We start from the raw sequence: 22,017 nt of genomic DNA on the forward strand, positions 1-22,017 counted from the left end.
TAACATTTTACTTGCTAGGCAAGCCAACATTAGAATAATATTATCCATTTTTAAAATAATTTTTAAATTTATTAATAACAGAGAACAATTGCGGAAGTAACGTCTGAAATATAGTGAATAATCCATAAAAATAACGGTGTCTAAATACCATCCTAGAATTGGTGTCACAAGTGCACGAGCTTCTAAAATAAATACAAATAAAGGTTTGAATAAAATAAGGCTGTCTAGAAATAAACACACAACTGAAGTAAAATAGAAGGGGACTTCCGAACTGCGGACGCCATGCAGTTATACCTCAAGTCTCCTCTGGTAGCTGAAATCCGAGCAAGTCTACGGTACGCCGCTGGGACCAACTCCAAAATCTGTACAAGAAGTGCAGAGTGTAGTATCTGTACAACCGACCCCATGTACTGATAAGTGTTGAGCCTAACCTCGACGAAGTAGTGACGAGGCTAAGGCGGGTCACTTACATTAACATGTACGCAATATTAGTAACAACAACAATAATAGAAATAATTCAGATAACCCATTCATAATAATTGAAGCCAACTCAGCAGTCATAACCAATTATCATTTCCATCAATTCCGTAGCAGCGTGCAACCCGTTATCACAATATATTCATATTCAATTCTGTTATATATTTATTTCAATCAAGTATATATAGAATTTTAAATAAGTCTGTTGCGGCGTGCAACCCGATCCTCCAATATGGACTTTTAATAAGTCTGTTGTGGTGTGCAACCCGATCCTCCAATATGGACTTTTAATAAGTCTGTTGCGGCGTGCAACCCGATCCTCCAATATGCACTTTTAATAAGTCTTTTGCGGCGTGCAACCCGATCCTCCAATATATTCATTATAATCAATCATGTTGCGGCGTGTAACCCGCTCCTCCAACATATTCATTTACCAATTCTTATAGAAGAAATTTTTCCAATAAATGTAACAATTAATTTTAATTATAAGACAACAAGCATACAATAATTATGCTTTAATCATGAAACAAATAATGACAAATAGCAAATTATTATGAAAATCAGGGAGAAAATAGGCAGTTTAATATTTAATATGCTAAATGTCAAATAACAATTAAAACACATAATTCAAATAGCATGTAACAATTAATGCAGGAATTCAATAGTTAATATTTGACAAAGAATAGGAGAGAAATAATTATTATAATAATTAATTTATGATTTAAAATAATTTATGATTTTTCAAGTAAGCAGGCAAACAATTAATTTGACGACGTATAGACACTCGTCACCTCGCCTATACGTCGTTCACATGCAATTTGCATAACAAATAATTTAAGTGTTCTATTCTCTCAAGTCAAGGTTAACCACGACACTTACCTCGCTTTCCAAATTCCAATCAATTATTCAACCACAGCGTTTCCTTTTAAATTTGTCTCTGAAAGCTTCAAATATATTCACAAATAATTTGTTATATTCAATACGAATAATAGGAATTAATTCCATATAAATTTACTAATGTTCCGGATAAAAATCTGAAATTGATTAAAATATTCGGCAGCGAGACCCATGTCCCAAATCTCGAAAAAACTTACGAAATCCGAATACCCATTCCGAGACGAGTCCAACCATACATAAATTATCCAATTCTGATGTCAAATGGACCTTCAAATCTTAAATTTTCGTTTTTGAAAGATTTTAGAAATATCTTATTTTTCTTCCATAAATTCACGGATTCATGATATAAACGAGTATGGAATTATGAAATATAATTAATATAATATAAGGAACACTTACCCCAATATTTTTCAGTAAAAATCGCCCAAAACTCGCCTTACCCGAGCTCAAAAATGGGAAGGAGTTGAAAATGAGTCGAAACCCCATTTCGAGAACTTAAGTTCTGTTTCTGGGATTTTTACCCTTCGCGTTCGCGAAGGTACTCTCGCGAACGCGAAGCACAACTTTGTGCTGTCCAATTTTTACTCTTCGCGAACGCGAAGCACAACTTTGTGCTGTCCAATTTTTACTCTTCGCGAACGCGAGGGCTACCTCGCAAACGCGATGCTTGCCTGGCTTGGCCTTTGCGAACGCGAAGAAGAACACACCAGAAGCCTGAAGTCTGTAGAAAATCAGATTTCCTAAGTCTGAAATTATCCCGTAGCCTATCCGAAACTCACGCGAGCCCTCGGGGCTCCAAACCAAACATGCACACAAGTTCTAAAATATCATACGAACTTGCTCGCGTGATCAAATCGCCAAAATAACACCTAGAACTACGAATCGGACACCAAATCAAATGAAGTTTTCAAGAAAACTTTAAAACTTATATTTTTATAACCGGATGTCTGAATCACGTCAAATCAACTCCGATTCTCACCAAATTCGGCAGACAAGTCATAAATATTATAGTGGACCTACACCGAGCTCCAGAACTAAAATACAGACCCGAGGTCAATAAATCCAACATTAGTAATTTTTTAAAAATTATTAAGCTTTTAATTTTTCATCAAAATTCCATATCTCGGGCTAGGGACCTCGGAATTCGATTTCGGGCATACGCCCAAGTCCCAAATCACGATACGGACCTACCGGAATTGTCAAAATACTGATTCAGGTCTATTTGCTAAAAATATTGACTAAAGTCAACTCAATTGAGTTTTAAAGTTCTATTTCACATTTTAATTTTTTTTCACATGAAAACTTTTCGGAAAATTTTACGGACTGCAAACGCAAGTCGAGGAATGATAAATGGTACTTTTTGAGGTCTTAGAACACAGAATTTCTTATTAAATTTAAAGATGACATTTTGGGTGATCACAACAAGAATAAGTTTCACTGGAGTTCTTGGAAAAATCTTTGTGTCCCTAAGGAAGAAGGTGGTATTGGAATCAAAAGAATGGAAGACATCAGCAAAATTTGCAACATTAAAAGATGGTGGAGATTTAGAACCCGTCCTTCTTTGTGGGCAGATTACCTCCGAGCTAAATATTGTAGTAGAGTCCACCCAACTTATAAAGCTATTGCCTCGGGCAACTCACATTCCTGGAAAGCTCTTCTTCATGCGAGAGACAATGCGGAAAAGAATATTCTTTGAAATATTAACACAGGCAACTACAGTTTTTGGTGGGATAACTAGATAAGTAAAGGACCACTTGCTAAAGTGGTCAATCACACTAACACATCTGGTAAGGTTCAAGTTTCTTATTTTTTCAGGAACTATGAGTGAAATATTCACAAATTGGAACAGCTTCTTCTGCCCAATCACATTGTTCATCATATTATCAGCATCTCTAGAGGGAAGCAGAACAACGACGACCTGGCTATTTGGGATCTTACTGAAAATGGGCACTACTCCAATTTATCGGCTTGGCACATGATTAAAACTATTAAGCAAAGAAATCCCCTTGTGGGCAAAGTGTGGCATGATTGCATTCCCTTCAAAATGTCATTCCTTGTTTGGAGAATGATTCAGAAAAAACTCCCCTTTGATGATACCATTAGGAAGTTTGGCAATCAACATGCGTCAAGGTGCAACTGTTGTAACATCCCTTATTGTGAAAGCTTGCATCATGTCTTCATGGATAGTGAGGCCGCTAAAGATTTATGAGAATTCTTTGGAAATCCTCTAGGAATCCGGCATCAATCCGGTTCCATTAGTAGTGTTCTCACTCAATGGTGGCAGAGGAAACCAAAGATTATGGTCCATAAGATGACCCTTCACATTCTTCCTATTACTATGTGCTAGGAATTGTGGAAAAGCTATACCTCTTGCAAGTTCGGAGAAGGAAAGAAATTTGTCCAGTACAAGATGAAGTCGCAAATTATTTTGGAACACTAATGTTGCGATCAATAGGAAATATCCTTCAATTAAGATCCATACTTACTGGTACAAAAATTGTGAGATGATTGAGCATCTGAAACCTATCCCTATATGGAAGAGTGTGTCATGGGAGATGCCTCCCCATGGTAAATTGAAGTTGAACACAGATGGAAGTTTTAACAAACGTAATGGGAAAGCAGGGATTGGAGGGATTCTTAGAGATGAAGAGGGAGGATTTGTCATGGCATTCTCGATGCCTATTCTTTGTAATAGCAGCAGTGAGGCAGAACTGAAAGCTATCAAATTTGTGAGTGATTGGTGCAAAAACAAAGGACTCTCGAACTTCATTGTGGAAATTGACTCTAGGATGATCTGTGACATGCTCCAAGCCAAGAATCTAGACAATAACAAACTGAAAAAAGTGGCCGAGGACTTAATGGATAATCTGGAAAGATGCAGGACAACTACTAACCACTGCCTTCGTGAAGCAAAGAATAGGCATCATCTATACGAACTTCAGTCAGCTTCCAAAAGCGGCCAAAGGACCCTTCTTCATGGATATGTGGCAGGTTCCGTCGCTTAGAATTAGATATGAAAAATCCAATTTTTTTGTAAGTTAATTCGGTGTACAGTGAGAGGAAATGGTCTAATATGTATTTTTGCCCATATACTCTTCCTCTCTTTATGTAAAAAGGTATTCATGAGGTAAAGTTTATGCCCCCTCGGTGTACACTTTTTGTTTATATAATTAAAAAAAAAAAAAAAGTAATGCACAAGTTGCAAGAGACAAAAATCTTCCAGATTCCTCTAGATCAAACTTATAGTCCAATTTTTGAAAAGGTAATTCTTTTATTCTTTATTGTTAGTACCTGCTAAAGCAAGATGTTAGTACTATTCTTGGGATGGGAGGACTTCTCTTTTATGCATTAGTATCACCATTTTCGTATCTTTTTAATGAATACAAGGGGTTTTTACTTGGTACTACTGCTTAGTACATAGAGCTAAAGATGGTGTTTTATTGGGGAGAGGAGTAATAATATACTAAGCGTAGACATATCCACAGGAAAGAGCCGTCAAAAGTATTATGGATTTCTCTTCCTCATTTAACTTGCTTCCCCAAATTATTATGTTCTCTCAGTTGGTAACTAGAATTGCTTTAAGAATGCAAGTCATTGTTGTTTTTGATGATCACAATTTTTTTCTTTGGTGAGCACCCTGATATAGCCTTTTTCTTAGACTGGTTCACTTTCTAGCCAAAGGGTTCTATTTTTGAGTCACCATAAAAAATAGAAACGTCAAAAATAGAAACGTAGCCTAGCTTCTGATCTGATTGTATGTTTTCATCTTATTGCATTTTTATGATGTTATGTTACCACCAATGCAACATTTTGGCAAGTGCACCTGGTGTGTGAATTGAAGTTAAGTAAATATTACACAAATATTATTTTACCGGCCTTTGTTGTGTTGAATATCAGTTATGATGATAATTTCCATTATTATTTATTCTGTATGAAAAATTACATGTGAGATTTTCTCCCTTGAGCTTTTACTCTATTGGTTTCTATCTAATATTTGATTACTTTTTCAATGTGTAGGAAAATTCTTGTGATGCAATTAAAAGTGGTGGCCAAAGTGAGTTTGATCCATTTGAAGTTAAGGATTAAGATATTTGGACAATACATTTGATTTTGTAAAGTTCATATTTAGTACGCAACTTGAAGCAATTTGCTTTATTGGTTGATTGTATTACATGAAGTGTATTCCTTTTTTTTGAAGTTCATTGCATGTATGTGTTTGAAACAATCTCTTTTGTTTATTGATAATGAAGTGCTTGAGATTTTTATACTTTAAGTAATGACCTCAAATATATCATAAAATATGTATTTGATAATAAATGCAATTATAGGGTATATACCAAAAAAAAAAAAATTAAAAGATAGTAACAAAGACCACGCTTTAGAAGTGAAGCTTTAGGAGCCACACTAGCCACACTTGAAAAGTGTGGCCTACGAGGTAATAAAGGCCTCGCTTTAGAAGTGTAGTTATAGGACATGAAAAGTGTGGTCATAGGCAAGCGTAGCCTTTGCCTTATGAAAAGCGTTGCTTTAGGGCAAAGGTTACGCTTGTTTAGGTCACCCCTTTAAAAGCGTTGCCTTAGGTCGAAAAGTGTGTTCTATGATCAAAAGCCACACTTTCTGATAGTTTAGATCATACTTTTTAGGTGTGGTTAAATGCCTAATTTGTTGTAGTGTGTCTGGATAATAAAATTATTAAACAAATGAAAGAGATAAGGCATGGACAAAGGGGGAAAGTTGGTGCTGAAATACTACTCCTAGAAATATCCTAATACACCAAAAAATGAGTAAGAGAGTAGTATATATCTCATTACCACCCTCAAGTATTGCAAAGCCAATATATTTAAGAAATGTAAAGAGAAAATTTGAAAAGACCATGATACAACTTCAATGTTGTGCATGTGAGAATTTGAAGAAATATTACAATTGAGTTCATGATTACCCATTACAAAATATTTATTCCGAGAGCGTTTGATTCCTGAGAGCTTTCAACTTTTTGTCATCCTTCTCCACATAGTTTTTCTCATGGTTAAGCAAATCTTAGAAACCGATTGAAAACAATAAACAACAAAACCAAAATTTGAAATTAGAAAGATTTTGTGTGAAAAAAAGAATAGAAGAAGTTGTTAAGTTACAACAGAGTTGGTTCTGGACACACTGCAGATTATTACCGTTGAAGAAGCTTTTCATTACATAAAGGCGCAATTTTACTTATGTATTCTGGGCCTTCTCATGTAAGAGACACAGATTGTTTTAACATTTACAATATAAATACCGATTAACATTTTGCTCATAGTTTTTTAATTACAAAGCGATCACTTTTGAGGTTTTACCATTTATTTTCCATGAACATCACATTATCTTTGATATAACACTCCACCATGGAGGAAGAGCATAGTAAAATAGACGTACACACGTACTTGCTCAGGTATTGTACGTACTCGAAACCAAAATACAACCACAAGAGTATCAACAATTCAAGATGTTGATGTAACGGATGTGAAGCATCAACAATTTAGGACGTTGATATAATAGATGTCGATTGATGGTTACTTTTTTCCAACAAACTTGTAATATAAGACCATAAATTATTTTTGTAAAAAAGAAAAACTCAAATATAAGAGCATCAAATTTAAAATACTAACCTTGATCAGATTCGGCGTACATGCGGCAAAAAATAGTAACAAAAAAAACTTGTAATATAAGTCCATAAAATGTTTTAAGGAAAAACACAAATATAATAGCATAAAATTTAAAATACTAACCTTGGTTCAGAGTCTGTGTATGCAGCAAAAAAGAGTAACAAAAACTGGTGGGTAAATTATAAACCAACTAATAGAGATAATTTAGAGAGAGAAAATAGTTAGAAAAGGGGTGATAATAACTTAGAAAAGAATTAGAATGGTGGTACCCATGAATATGGAATGATATGAAAGAAGTGAAGTAACGTTTTTGGGAGAAAGACGGGGAAGAGAGCAACGACAATAAAGGAAATTTAGGACGCGACTTTTCAAGTTTTGGTGTAGAGCACATAAATTGAAAAAATTGAAGGAAAAAAGATAAATTCAAATCCTGACTTGTAAGACTTGCCACGTCATTGGGCTATGCCCCTATTTTTTATATATATATATATATATATATATATAGACAATGTTGCTAATGCTGTATGAAATGATAATCCCATTTTTCAATGTACTACTTCTACTTCAACATCTGCTACTATGGATGAAGATGAGGGCCTTGATGATTTTAATATTTGATCTACATTTTCTTCCACTCAAACCATTAGCAGGAATATTGATGTACTTCAATTCTACTTGCAAAAGCAAACGGAGCCTTGCACAAAGAAATTTTCACTGTTGGCATGGTGGCATAAAAATGAAAAGTAGTTTCCAAATGGCTCGGGACGTGCTAATTGTGCCAATTTCAACTGTTACATCAGAGAGCGCGTTTATTCAAGACAGCATTAGAGACACATGTCACTCATTGGGAATCAATACTTTAGAAGTTCTAGTATGTTTCGGAGATTGGATGAGATCGGAGCGAAAAAATCAAGGACAGAAGATGACCAAGAAATTCATATTGACTATGAAAAACTTACTAGGGCAATGCAAAACCTTTGAAGTTCGAAAACTATATTTAACAATTCAAATTTAAATGTACTTTTTTTTCTTTAATTTAGTTGTAAAATGTAAACTTTAATTTGCAAGTTTAAATTAACAAAAGAACTTGCATTTAAAATATTTTCATTTGCACTGTATTATCTTAAATTCTTAATGAAATATTGGAATATAAGGCTTTTAAAGCCTTTGAAGTTTTTATTCAAACATTATTTTTATAAGTTAGTTTTTAGTTTTTTACATTTTTACTTTATCTTAATATACATTACAATTGTTATACAAAATTCAAAAAAAATATTTTTTTTAAATAAGACCGGCCCAGCCCATTAATCTTGGTACCGTTTCGGTTCATTTTTTTACTGGCTGAGACCGGTACCGATAAGACCGGTATAATTAAAACGGTGGTCGGATCGGTACCGAGACTAGCCGGTCTCATTTTTCACTAGCCCGGACCGGCCCCTAACACCCATATTACAAGAAATGTTTGGCTTTCAACACTAATCTCCCTACAGTGTGCAATATTAACTTAACTTCATTGTTTTGTTTCCTTTGTAACAATTGTTAATATTGTCAATTTTGTTGTTTTTGGATAATAATATATTTATAATATTTCAAAAAGAATTGCACTTTAAGCAACCTTAATTATTGAAATATAGAAATAATGGGGATCTTTAAGGAATACCCATGCGCGGGAAACTAATTACCCGCCCATGCCTATGTAGTTTTTTTCCTACCCATTTTTTTAATACTCAGTTAAAACCAATCAAATGAAGTCAAATTAAGCTACTAAATCAAGCCAATTCAAGCAAAGCCAAGTCAATCCAAGTTAAGCCAAATCAAGCGAACCCAAGCGAAACCAATTCATATCAAGCTAAAGTTGGATAGGGTGGTAGGTAGGGGTAATTAGTTTTAATTGGGTAGGTATATATTATAAATAATTTTCAAATAGGTAAGAAAGGATAATTATTTTAGGAAGAATTACGGCCCTTGTCACTTGGCATAACAGCCCAACCGAAAATGGCCAACGTTTGAAGTCCTTACCTAGTTTGGCCCAGGTTGTACATACTCTGAAAGACAATTTCCAGTCTTTATCCCACTATTAAATACATACTTTTAGGGTTTCTTTATTTTCTTTTTTCTTCATTCCAGCACACTTTGTACTCTCCACCCGCCTTCCTTTACTTTCTCTTTTCTTTCTCTTCTATCACTCACATAGATCTGAATATTTATATATATCAAACTTGATTTAAAATATTTTCTCTACTAAGTTGCTTAATCTTCCTAAATATTTATAGATTTTAAATATTTGAATCTCGATTAATGGGTGTCCAAATTTAAAATTGAAATTTTGTTGCATCCATATTAAAAACTCCATTGAAGGAGCTTTGAAACTCTAAGTTCAACTCAGATTTGAAATCTAACTCTAAAGTGATTGGGTTAAGTTAAAAATTATTGTAAAAGCTTGTAATAATATGAATTTTGAGTGATGGGTTAATTATGTTCGATTAACATTGGTTTTGGGAACCATACTAGTTGAAGAAGGAAGTAGAAGATGAAATCCAGTTTTGTATACACCGTTATACATCATTATACAATATTATATAACATTATAAAAAATTATAATAAGGGTATAATATTGTATAATATTGTATATTAAGGTGTGAAATTACTGTTATACAACATTGATCTTTCTTTTGAAGTAAGTTTCTCTTTCCCAGTAGTAATTTTAGTTTTGTTGCATGTTTTTTATTTTTGTTTTGCCGGAGTTCCCTTTTGCTTTTGTTTTGGTTACTTTTTGTTTAGATTTTTCTTTTTGCTTTTATTTCGTATTCTCTATATTTTCTATTAACACTAGTTTTGCTTTTCTATGCCAGCGAAATACTGGTGTACATTATTCAACATTTCATATACAAGTTTATACAAAGTTATACATCATTATACACGTACTGTACAGATGCAGTTAAAACTGAAAATAATTTTTTTTGTATTTTTCTTACTTTTTTCGAACAATTTATGTATAAAGTTAATTTTTTCCTTGATTTCTCTGTTAAATCATGAACTTTCAAATTTTTCTATCCTTGTTGATTTTTTTGCCAAATCAGAAATTTTGGAGCAAATTCATCTATATAGAACTTGGAGAATAAGAGAGTTTAGGTCTTGTTTTTTGTATTTTTATAGATGGAATAGGAATATATAAACTAGGGTAAGAAAGAGAATGAAAAAACATGAAAAATTTGCGTTAGAATAAAAAGGGCATGAATGTTGTTTTCTTATGTGAACCAACTAATATTGGGTTACATATTTGTAAACTTAAATTTGGGTCATCCGGTTGACATTGTTAACTTGTGGAGTGTATTATTATGTAATTCTCCCATTATTTTAAGCTCAATGGGTAATTTGCTTAAATTGCTCAAATTGTTTCACCATCTTCTCTTACCAGAATAGATTCAACATTTTTTTTGGTCTCAAACTAAGATACATTCTAAGAGGCCCTTGAGTACAATGATAGCACCCCAATTCAGGTTCTGAATCAAAAGATAATAGGAGTAACTTATAATTTGAATGAAATAGACCTGAATAGTAATACCTGATCCTAACTAATTTGGGATTGAGAGGGATTGAGATATAGCTGATTAAGTAGTTGATGTTCCCCAAAGAATACTTCCCTAGATAACTGGAGTCTAACAAAACTTGAATCCTTAAGGAATGAAAGAGTGCTCAAACTCCAAGTAAACAAATAACCAATCTATGCTCAAAATCCAAGTAAACAAATAACCAATCTAAGGCAAACTTTTCATAAGTTACTAAAGAACATAATCCATGGTTTGTGATTCTAAATATAAGGGATATCTTGCCAACAAAACACCACAATAATCTGTAAAGACAAATACTCATAGCGTCAACAAAACTTCAAATATATGGCATCCTCTCAACCTTTACTCTCCCTGCATCAGGTAAAAACATTTTTCTAAAATAACATTCAAACCATAAAGAGCAATCATGACAACATGGTAAAACTTTTCCTGAGGTGGATTATTGTGTACCAAAATTACAAGTACTCAAACTTCCATCACTCAGCTGAGAATAGAAACTGAAATCTTGGGCAAGAAGCCACCCTCTCTATCTAACTATATCAGAAAAGGAAAACTGTATTCGATTTGCAAATGGGTTGTACTCTTCAATGGGTTCCTTCTTATTGCAGCCGCTATCACCCTCAACGTGATTGGCCGTCAAATTTGAAGAAATGTTCCTCGCCATTCCTTCTTTTAAAGAAAATGGATCGGGTGTGAAAGAGAAAAGAGAGAAGCCTGAATTTCCAGACTTCTCATTTTCACCAGCTCCAACAGTTGTTGATTTCTCCATTGGGTGCTGTCCAACTGCAGCCATCCTCTTCAAATTAGCTTCATGATGGGCATCTTTTAACCTACCTACAGCTGAAACCTTGGCATTTTCCTTGGTGCAGTTGTCATTGGATGGAGCAACTGACTGAAAAGCAGGCAAGTGACCAGGGTTAACAGGAGGAGGAATTAGATGCTGTGCACCATACTGGACGAAATGGGTATTCCCATTTAGACCATATGTAAATGGACTAGCAAATACATAATGGCTTGGATGAGGAAATGGCATGAACCCATTTGCAGGAGCAGTCGCCCAAGAAGGTGGAATTTGATCATAGTAATCCGTTGCAGGAGCTAGAAACCTTGGGAAGTGTATGCCTTGATTGTGGACTGATGGAAGCAAGGATTGAGGTCGCATGCCAAGATTCCCATTAACATTTGCATTTTTTGAAGCAACTGTGGTAGGGAAACTTCCCACAGCAGTTATTCCTGCAGAATCTGGTGTCAGGCAACTGACATCCTCACCTCTCTCAGTAGCATTCCTTTTTCCTTGCGCAACATCGTAACAGTCAGCAAAACCATCCTGCACAATTTCAGAAGTTTCTCTTCCTTCAGAGTTTTGGCTGCAATCTTCTGAATCTGACGTTGATGATGATTCTGAATTATGAGGATTTGAAAAGGATGTAGTACTGTCTCCCTCACTAAGGCAGGATGAGCAATTATCAGAATTAGAAGAGCTGCTTTGTGATAAACTCAAAGTCCTCTGAGATGAAAACCTCGGCATCAGACATGAACCAACTTCATCATCTTCAGCCACTTCTTTCACATAACGAAGTGATTTATCTTCTAAGTGAAAACCACTTGCGCAATTGCTTATTGTTTCGGAACTAGACTTTCTTAATTCTTGTATTCCCTTTTCTTCGTTTATCTGAAGAGTACTGGATACTCCCAAATCATTAGAAATAGAAGGCTCAGGATGCTTACCAATTCCAGTGCTCTCAATCTGGAAGGTTGAAGATCTAAAGGTAACATCAGAGTCAGAGCTGCTCCGTGGATATTTCTTTTGCAATTCCATTGGTTCCCATACTTTCTTAGTAACAGATGAATCTCTGCTGGACAGATTATTACGTATAGCCATTTTGCTTTTGGGTCTGACACAATTTTCACGCACATATTCAACTTGATTATATTTGTTTCCATAGTAGGGCTTGGAGATATCTGATTCGGATCCTGACTTACTCACAGCTTTCTTGTTCCCGATTCCTCTGGCGTTTGGGTACAACTTTGCTCTGTAGTCAATGTGTTTGTTACAGCTGCAAGCTGAGGAGTCGTATCGGTCATACATCCTGTTATTGAAACAATCAAATTTCTCAGTGAACTTGGAGGCACCATCTTTCATGCTGGATTTTGCAGCACTATTTCTTAATTGCTTATTTAACCTGTCGGTACTCCTTGAAGCTTCAAAGTTATCACAGCGACGTCTTGGATCATATTTGTTCACTGCATCTCCACTGCCTGAAACAACAGTAAACCGCCGTCCATCGAACCATTTCAGGGTTGAATCTGGTTTGAATTCTTTTCGAAATTTCAAACTCCCAGACTGTCCCGCACGACCAGTTGCAAATGAGCCGTCATTCATATTGAATTCCTCAAGATAATCATCGGAGTGAATTTGCATATTTGGGTGATTATATCCATCCAAAAATAGATCATCTTCATCATTGGGGGATAAAGGGCTGGATAAAATAACTTCACCAGCTTCACTTACCGAGTCTGTATAGCTCATCAGATTAGATTCCTCATCGACGTTAGGTGATGATTCATCCGTTTGAACACTATCAAGGGCAAAATTACTTTGGTTTGAGTCGCAACTTTTCTTCTCTCTATCCTTTTCTTTTTCTCTTAATCTCTCCTTCCTCCGCAGTTTTTTTTCCTTTTCTTTTAACCTCCTCCTCTCCCTGCGTTCTTCTTCTTCACGCTTTTCCTTCTCTTCTTCCTCGAGAAGTTTCATCTGAACAGATTATCTAAGCCTCAGAACTATACCTCTTTAAAAACGGCATAATAATCTCACAAGAAGTATAACTTCTTAAACCAGAATTATAACTTTTAATACCTGCTTTTCTAAAGTAACAATCTCCTTGCAGGCAACATGAATGCGTTCCTCCAGCAACTTCAACGCAAGACATACAAATATACTATGTGCATTCTGCCGTGCAGTTCCTTCTCTAAAAGCTTTTTCAACCTGCAAATATTTTTCAGTGTCAAAACACTTTCAAGCACCACAATGACCAAAAACTGCAATCCAATTGTCTAAGAAAGTCTCAGTCCTTCAATGAATTTCAACTTTACAAGGCAGCTTCATTTAATTGTAAAGCATATCACAGCAAATCCCCAACACAGAAGGAATGAAGAACCGGACTTGCAAGACAAGTGTACGATATTAAAAAAGATAATGCTACTACTTTACATTGTTTTAGGTCTCCCAACTTTTAGAAAGTCTAAGTCCAAGAAAAGGAGACCTTCCAAGCAAAGATTGGCTTTCCAAAGTTATTAACTGCATTAAGCAGAGTAAAACTTAAAATCCTGGATAAAATTATACCCAATGCACCCCTTACTCTCCTCAAGCCCCCTGCAAGTAGATTCCGTGGAGAAAAAAGTTTTGGAGTACTGCCCCAGTCATGAGTTTAAATAGAACAGCCAACCTCTACTTAAGGAGTCATAGAGGTTTATGATTGAAATTATTTCTATTACTTCAGTTAGGTAGCGGTACTGGCCAAAAGATATTGTCAGGAAGTAGCTAGAATTCCAAGAGATTTCTGGTCTGCTTATCTAGTAGACTATAAACCTCTCTATCGCTTGAGAGGCATTCAACAAAGCAAAATAAGTATTTTTTAATAATTATAACAACATAAATAAGTTGAAGAGTCAAAAGGATCAAAGTAAAGCTGCTCTAAGTGCAGCTTCACAGTCGACTAAAGCACCTGATTAATGACTTGACAAAAAAAAAAAGCAAAGGAGAGACTTGCCTGCTCTTTAAAAATTACAGTTGCAGCATCTAGAAGAAATTCCCGAGCAAGCTCAGGACTCTTCGCATGTTTTTGAGGACGAGGGCATTCACCATCCAGTTCATTTCCATCCTTGTCCATTGAGTCCTCATCCTGAAAAGAAATCATCAAGCAACAACCATAAGGTGAGAATTTCTGATAATAAGAATATCGTAGCATCAAAGGTAGCAATTATGGACAATACAGTGGAGACAGGCATGGTTAATAAGCCTCACAAACTTGACAACCTCTTCTTCTTCAGCCTCTTCAGCATGCTCAAAGAATCTTCTAATGCTTTCCCCTCTTGTCATTGTAACAAAACCATCCCCAACCACAAGTCTGCAATGTACACATTGTTGCCCCTTCAATGCATGTGCTTTGACAGAAAGTTCAGTACATCTACCATCCAGCTTCCATGCCCGTAGTGTGATATAGCAGGCATTGAGACCACTCAAGTCTAGACCACTGACTTGAACTCTTCCACTCAAGCCAACATTTTCATAGTCCAATATATCACATTTTCCTTCTCCACTTCCAACTGCCCACTCAAAGTGATGATATGTCCCAAAGGTATCAATGAACGCCTGATGCCAATCAGCTAAGATTGTGTCGTGAGAAACCTGAAAACAAGAGAGTAAATGGCATTAATCTTGGTGCATTATAACAGAAGTCAACAACAACGACGACGACGACAACAACAACAACAACAACAACAACAACAAAAGACTCAGCATAATTACACAAGTGGGGTCTGGAGAGGTAGATGTACGTAAACCTTACCTCTACCTTGAAGGTAGAAAGATTGTTTCCGATAGACCCTCGGCTCAAGGAAAGATGAAAAGAAAGCAGTAACAACCAGTGTTATCAAAGGCGAAAAGCCCAAAAAAGCTATAAGGTCCTTTGGGGCTTTAAGCGCAAATAAAGCATTGACTTTAATGAAAAAAGGCACAACTGAAGAAAAAAGTAAAATATGCATATGTAGTCTAAGAAAAATAATTATAAGCATGAATAACAAATATATGGACAAAGAAATTGAAAAAAAAAAAGATTACGATAAAGTGAAATATCAATTATTTAGTGTCGTCTTTTCAGGATTACGCTCATTGGCAAGTAAAAGTATGTCTTAGAGCCTTGATGCGACACTGAAGCGCCCACAAAGCGAGGCGAAGCGCTCAACATGTTTTGAGTCTCGCTTCAGGGCTTAAGCGCGCCTTTGACAACACTGGTAACAATAAGATAATAAGAAAACAAAGCAAAAGGAACATCACGTAGTAATAGAAATCTAACAATAATAGAATAAAAGATTGACACTACTACGACTACTACTACCGGCATGTGGCAAGAAACATTCTCGACTAACTACTAGCCTTCTACCTTAATTCTCGATCTCCACACCTTCCTATCAACGGTCATGTCCTCAGTAAGCTGAAGCAACGCCATATCTTGCCTAATCACCTCTCCCCAATACTTCTTTGGCTTACCTCTATCTCTTCTCAGACCCACCAAGGTCAACCTCTCACACCTCCTTACAAGGGCATTTGTGCTTCTCATCTTCGCATACCTAAACCATCTAACTCTCGTCTCCCGCACTTGTCCTCCACCGGGGCCACTCCTACCCTGGCCCGAATATCTTCATTCCTAATTTTATCAATCCTAATATGCCCCCACATCCATCTCAACATCCTTATTTACTTTCATCTTCTGAACATGGGAGTTCTTAACTGGCGAACACTCTGCCCCATACAACATAGCGGTCTAACAACCACTCTGTGGAACTTACCTTTAAGTTTAGGTGGCACATTCTTATCACATAAAACACAAGATGCGAGCCTCCATTTCACTCACCCGCTCCAATACAATGTGAACATCCTCGTCAATCTCCCCATTTCCTTGGATAATAGACCCAAAATACTTGAAACTATCGCTCTTAGGGATGACTTGTGCATCAAGCCTCACGTCCACGCCCGCTTCATTGGTCTTGTCACTGAACTTGCACTCGAAGTAGTCTACTATTCAACTTGAAACCTTTAGACTCCAGGGTCTGTCTCTAAACCTCCACTCTCGCGTTCACTTTATATGCACTAAGCTCGGGGAGTGGTTAGATCAGTAGCATTAGTATTCTTAGGTCTTTTTTATTAGCTCTCTTTTAATTCCACATTGGCGGGTAGCAGGAGTAGTGTAGTACTGTAGTGGAACGGGGAGTTGGGACCAGTGTTTCATTTTTTTATATCATAGACAGTATATTCTTTAAGGGACTTAATATCAGCTATACTATGAGCATTTGATTCTACCTTTTATCATGTTGGAAGTTGAAGTTCACACAAACGTTCAGGTTGCAGTGTGGTATTATGTTCTAGGAAAAATCTAGGCGTGATATATTTATTTTTGCCTGCTCTATGTTAGCAAGTTAATATACACTTTGCAGGTTGTCTTTTGGTTTCCAGGCTGCTGAATGTATGAATCAAAATCTGTTGCAATGTCTCTAGTGTAGTGGAAGGGGAAGTTGGGACAAGTGTTCACTCTCTTGAGTCCTTTTTTTAACAACTGAAATACCACCAATGATATAAATACAGAAAGAACTATTAACCATAGTGGTAACAATTTACTAATAATTCATGAATGTAAAAGCTAAAAGCGTAGAAAAAGCCAAATCAGTTAATCCAAATGTAGAGAAATCCTAACATCAGTCCCCTATAAGGTATGCATGCAAAAATGAAACTAGGCACAAATTTAGCTTCTACTTAGCACACCACATGAGCAATGAAAAAGATGAACTTGAAGAATTGATCACACCTCATACTGGAATACTGCATCAGCAACACAAAACCAACTACTGCAATGAGGTTCCCTGCGCATGCGTTTCAATTCCTTCAGCACCTTGAATTCACGGATAACATTCCTTCTACAATCTCTACAAAACCTCTTGCTATCAAACCTGTGATGAGCAACAAACTTTGACAGTAAGTAAATCATCTCATGGAATTGCCTTAAAGCTCACTAGAGACATTGCAACAGATTTTGATTCATATATTCAGCAGCCCAGAAACCAAAAGACAACCTGCAAAGTGCATATTAACTTGCTAACATAGAGCAGGCAAAAATAAAGATGTCACGTCTAGATTTTTCCTAGAACATAATACCACACTGCAACCGGAACTTTTGTGTGAACTTCAACTTCCACCATGATAAAAGGTAGAATCAAATGCTCATAGTATAGCTGATATTAAGTCCCTTAAAGAATATACTGTCTATGATATAAAAAAAAGGCAAGCATTGATTTGATGATGCTTCAAGTCAGAAACTAAACGGCTCAGCTTTCGCACATTACACCACTGATCTAGTGAGATTCTAGACCGTGCCAACCTAACTTTTTGAAACCATAACGATTAAGTCAAAGAAACTTACAATTGCACCGTGTATTATCTACAAATGTTTTCCGCCATTCTTCGTTGGCAACAGTAACATGTCAGTAATTTTATCACAGCCTAAAATCATCTTATGAATTCCTGAACCCCAAATTGCAAAGAACACCCGCTACCAAACACCTACAGTAACAAAAAGATCCACTGGCAATGACACAGAGCTTATGCGTTGGCAGATTTTGAACCTTCCCACTACCTCATTTATGATGCAATTACTTCTCCAAATCACAATAACATAGAGAGAAGGCAAGGTATCTGGTACCATTGAACTTCACACTAAAAATTAACCCATGGCATATTCGTATATGTGGGCTCATGAAAATTGCAGATCTGGAAATTACCCACAGGCATCAAGCAAATGAAAGCATATTTGGCTGCCAAATGTGTAAATCCTCAAATTGGGCCAGAAAATAATCCCGAGCCATCTTTTTATTTAATCTGGTTACATTCACAAATTTTGTACAGAAAATAAACAACCTCGAAGCAAGACAAGATGTAGTGCATATGTGAAGCTTAATGGAAGGATAATTACTGTGCCAACAGTCCTTCACCATATGTAATTGGAAGACCATCATTAAGATAGTCATCAGAACAGCTTTCCAGTGCCAAGAAGAAAGTCCTTGATAAGCATACATTTCAGGCAGCTCTACAACTGATTTTCTTATTTATTTGTCAACAAAGAGCTGAAAAAAATTCAGAATTCTCATGTACATCATTCACTTTGACAAGGGAAGGATTATAAAGGTGGAGCCTGACACTTTCAGACACTTTCAATCAAGGCGCCAAAACTGCACATATCATCCTGAACATATTCAAAACAGGTACATTCTTTCATCTAGGTAGCTTTTGTTGAAAAAATCCCAAAACCTGGATCTTATTGGAGCTATCTTACTCCAGCTCTGGAATTCTCTAATCTGGTACAAATTATCAGGAGAAAGGACTCCATGTGCTATTAATGACTGAAGTGCAATATCTATCTTTTTCAAAGAGTGAAATTGATCTTTTATAAACTTCACTACATTTAATACAAATCACTCACCTTTTAAGACAATTTATAACTTAAAGTGAAACTCCATCTTGAAACTCCATCACTTTTACTTTATTTTGGTAATGATGATGATACGAGTTGAGCTTAAAGACAGAAATGAGGATTCATAGGCGTAGTTGTTGTTGTTGTTGCTCCAGTTAGTCTGTATGGCTTCTTAACTTAAAGAAGCCAAGTGCTAAGACCAGAGTTTGAACAGTACAAATCCAGAAGCCACCTGATCTACAGACCATTGTTCTTCATAGGATGAGACTTCAAAATAATGGAACCCCTCAACTAAACTTGCAATTCCAGAGTTAACTACAATTGCCCATTCCACGCATCTAATGTTTGAATAACATTTAATGGGTGAGACGGAAAGAGAGGATAGCAGTAAGTAAGGAGAGCAAACTGAAGAAAGGGCCTTATACGCACCGGTACATGAGCCTTTCAATAAAGTCCTCTTCCTTCATTTTCAGAAGAGACTGACGTGTCTCTTCGCCAAGGGCAGTCCAGAAGTCTACCAAAGTGTCTACAGAAAGTCTGGTAGTATGAAGAGCACATGTTTCTCTTGTACCATGCCCTCTGCCATAAGTTGCCATTCCCTGGCTTATCCAACCCCTAGCACCTCCACCACATGCATCAGGATAATGCAGTTCTCTCTCTCGTTCCCTTGCACGTGCACTGTCAAACACCTGATTTAAAGGGAAGGTCAGAAAACGAAAGACGAAAAATATGAAAGATATTTATGACCTAAAACAAATTTACATTTTGAAGTCCCTTCAGGGATTTGGTATGAAGATAACAGTCCAACAAGGTAAGCACCCCATCTCGTGTTGTGGTTAGACCTCCCCAAGGATGGACAGATGGATCTTGAACATCATACTCAGACCCTGTTGTCGCACACAACTCTCCATCACAATGATTCTTCAAGGCTCCTACTCTGCTGCATGGACGGCGACCACCTGCACCCTCCTGCTGCAAAGACTTTGCATACATGACAATTTGGAAAAAAACTTCAAGCAGTAACCCATTGCATCTAGAACAGTACATGTTCTTACGAGCTTGCTCAAAGAGGGTTTGCTTATCAATCCTTAGAATCTTCTGCCGAGCTTGTGGTGATAGCTCACTCCAGAACTACAATACAATCAAGAAACCTTTAGCCTTTATTCGCTATTATAATCAAATAATCCTCCTGTTTCAAGCAACTAAAACTATAGTAAAATAAAATCAAGATATACCAAAAAAATAAAATAAAATGAAAATGGAATGAAATTTAAGGTAACCAAGTGTTTTTTTTTCATAAGCGAAAAATCCCCTGTGAGCTGTGAGTTAACCAACGCAACTCTAATTGTTCTCACATGTTCGAAACTCGAGGGAAGTATGGGCCCAGCCTTCTAACCTGCTCCACTTAAATACCAGCTTCGTGTAAATGCAAGGCTCAAACTCGTGACGTGCGCTCAATCCACACATCTCGTACTGCGTCTTTACCACTAAACCAAAACTGTGGAGGCTTAACGTAACCAAATTATCCGAACAAATACTACATAGCACTTCATTCATAGATGAGTATTTCTGTAAACATGTCGGTGCTTGAGCATCCTGACTAATCATCACTTTGAATTCAAACGACTACTTGAGCGCGTATCGACCAGCACTAATTAAGTAAGAGGGGCAACAGAGACAAGGAAGGTTCGCAAGAAGCTATTGGTGTGTCTCATGGTTAACCAATGTTAAAGAATATTTTCAAGTGAATAACTACTTTTATTGCAGATTGGTATGTAATTGATGATAGTTTCATGAAAGCATATCCGATACACCTTCAATGTAATCTATTAATGTTATCCCAAAATTAATTGTTAAAGTAATTAATTCGAAGAATCTCCCTAACTTGTTATTCTGCCCATCTTATATAACAGTGACGTTCTTTCCATTTTGGGACACTTGAAAATTGTTTGATGTAGTTCCATCTTTATACAACTTTCACATTCATTAAACAAAGGGGACCCTTGGCGCAACGGCAAGAGTTGTAGCCATGTGACCAGGAGGTCACGGGTTCAAGTCATGGAAACAGCCTCTAGCAGAAATGTAAGGTAAGACAGCGTACAATAGACCCAACATAGTCCGGCCCTTCCATGGACCCACAAATAGGGGAACTTAATATTTTCTATTACTACTCTTAATATTTTCTTCAATTACACTACGCTATACAAGTCAAATTAACATCAAAACTCTGTGTCCAATCAAATAGTCACAATAAATACTACTTACCTCATTAACACGTAAAATCTACTAACGAACAAGTAAGTAAGTAGCTAATTTAATCGCATTTAGTTACAATTGCATAGAACAATTAAATACTAATTCGAAATTCACCCAAAGAAAACAATAAACTTCAACAAATATATTCACAAGTTTAACCAATACGAAACTAATCCAATTAAATTACTACCTTCTGAAGCTGATTGTAGCTGACATCCTCACTGTGCTTTGACCAGAAGCCGCCATTACTCGAAATCGATTTACTCGACGCATTAAACACCACCGCTTCATTCGCATATTCCTCATCATTTTTCTGCGCTAACCCTGGCATTTTCTCCTCAATTTCTAATAAACATCCTCTCCTCAAATCTCTACAGCCCGATTAATAATCGATTTTTTTCGAATGATTATAGATCGAGAATTAGATAGTTTTTTATGAATAAATAGAAACGAATCAAAGTTTGATTATATCAATCCGATTAAAACTGTTTGAAAAAAATCGGATTGAGAGTGCAGACTGAGAATCTAACAGTGAAATTCGATTATTGAAGGTATAAATCCAGAATTAAGATAGAAATAAAAGGAGAAAAGGAAAAATGGAAGATAGAGGGTTTTTTGCTGATGAGATTTGGTGCAAATGTACCTGTATATATGTACGTATAAATTTGTTAAGAAAGAAGATTTTAGAGGAACCTACACCTTGGCTTTTTTCTGCAGGGGTTAAATTGCAAAATTGAAGCTTATTGTTTGATAGGAAAATGTCCAAATTTATCCATTTTTACTATAGAAATTTCTTAAATTTTTGTCTTCTCGTTATACTTTGGATAATTTGTGCCCTTGTCGTTTGCTGAGTTTTTTCTATTTTCTCTTAGCAACAATCAAGTGTCGAACTATGTGAGTTTTACATATCAAAATATTTCGAGAAAAAAAGTCTAA

The 22,017-nt window shown here is 36.1% G+C and overlaps 1 protein-coding gene across 3 annotated transcripts; it reads right to left on the minus strand.

The window, feature by feature from the left end:
• Positions 1 to 10,865: 10,865 nt before the first annotated feature.
• On the minus strand, positions 10,866 to 21,809 carry LOC104089926 (uncharacterized). 3 transcript variants are annotated; one of them, XM_009594942.4, is made up of 8 exons: positions 21,272 to 21,809; positions 19,588 to 19,956; positions 19,255 to 19,514; positions 17,167 to 17,308; positions 14,622 to 14,993; positions 14,356 to 14,487; positions 13,443 to 13,571; positions 10,866 to 13,340 (listed from the first exon to the last, which is right to left on the minus strand). In XM_009594942.4, the coding sequence occupies exons 1-8, from the start codon at positions 21,410 to 21,412 to the stop codon at positions 11,112 to 11,114; spliced, it is 3,774 nt and encodes a 1,257-aa protein (XP_009593237.1). In that variant the 5' UTR covers positions 21,413 to 21,809; the 3' UTR covers positions 10,866 to 11,111. The 3 variants fall into 3 exon arrangements, with proteins under 3 accessions (XP_009593237.1, XP_033510391.1, XP_033510392.1); XM_033654500.2 differs by lacking the exon at positions 21,272 to 21,809 and having other exon boundaries at positions 19,588 to 19,797; positions 19,871 to 19,956; XM_033654501.2 differs by lacking the exon at positions 21,272 to 21,809 and having other exon boundaries at positions 19,588 to 19,797; positions 19,881 to 19,948.
• Between the last annotated feature and the right edge of the window lie 208 nt (positions 21,810 to 22,017).

This window comes from Nicotiana tomentosiformis, chromosome 12 (genome assembly GCF_000390325.3).
Source record: "Nicotiana tomentosiformis chromosome 12, ASM39032v3, whole genome shotgun sequence".
NCBI lineage: Eukaryota > Viridiplantae > Streptophyta > Magnoliopsida > Solanales > Solanaceae > Nicotiana > Nicotiana tomentosiformis.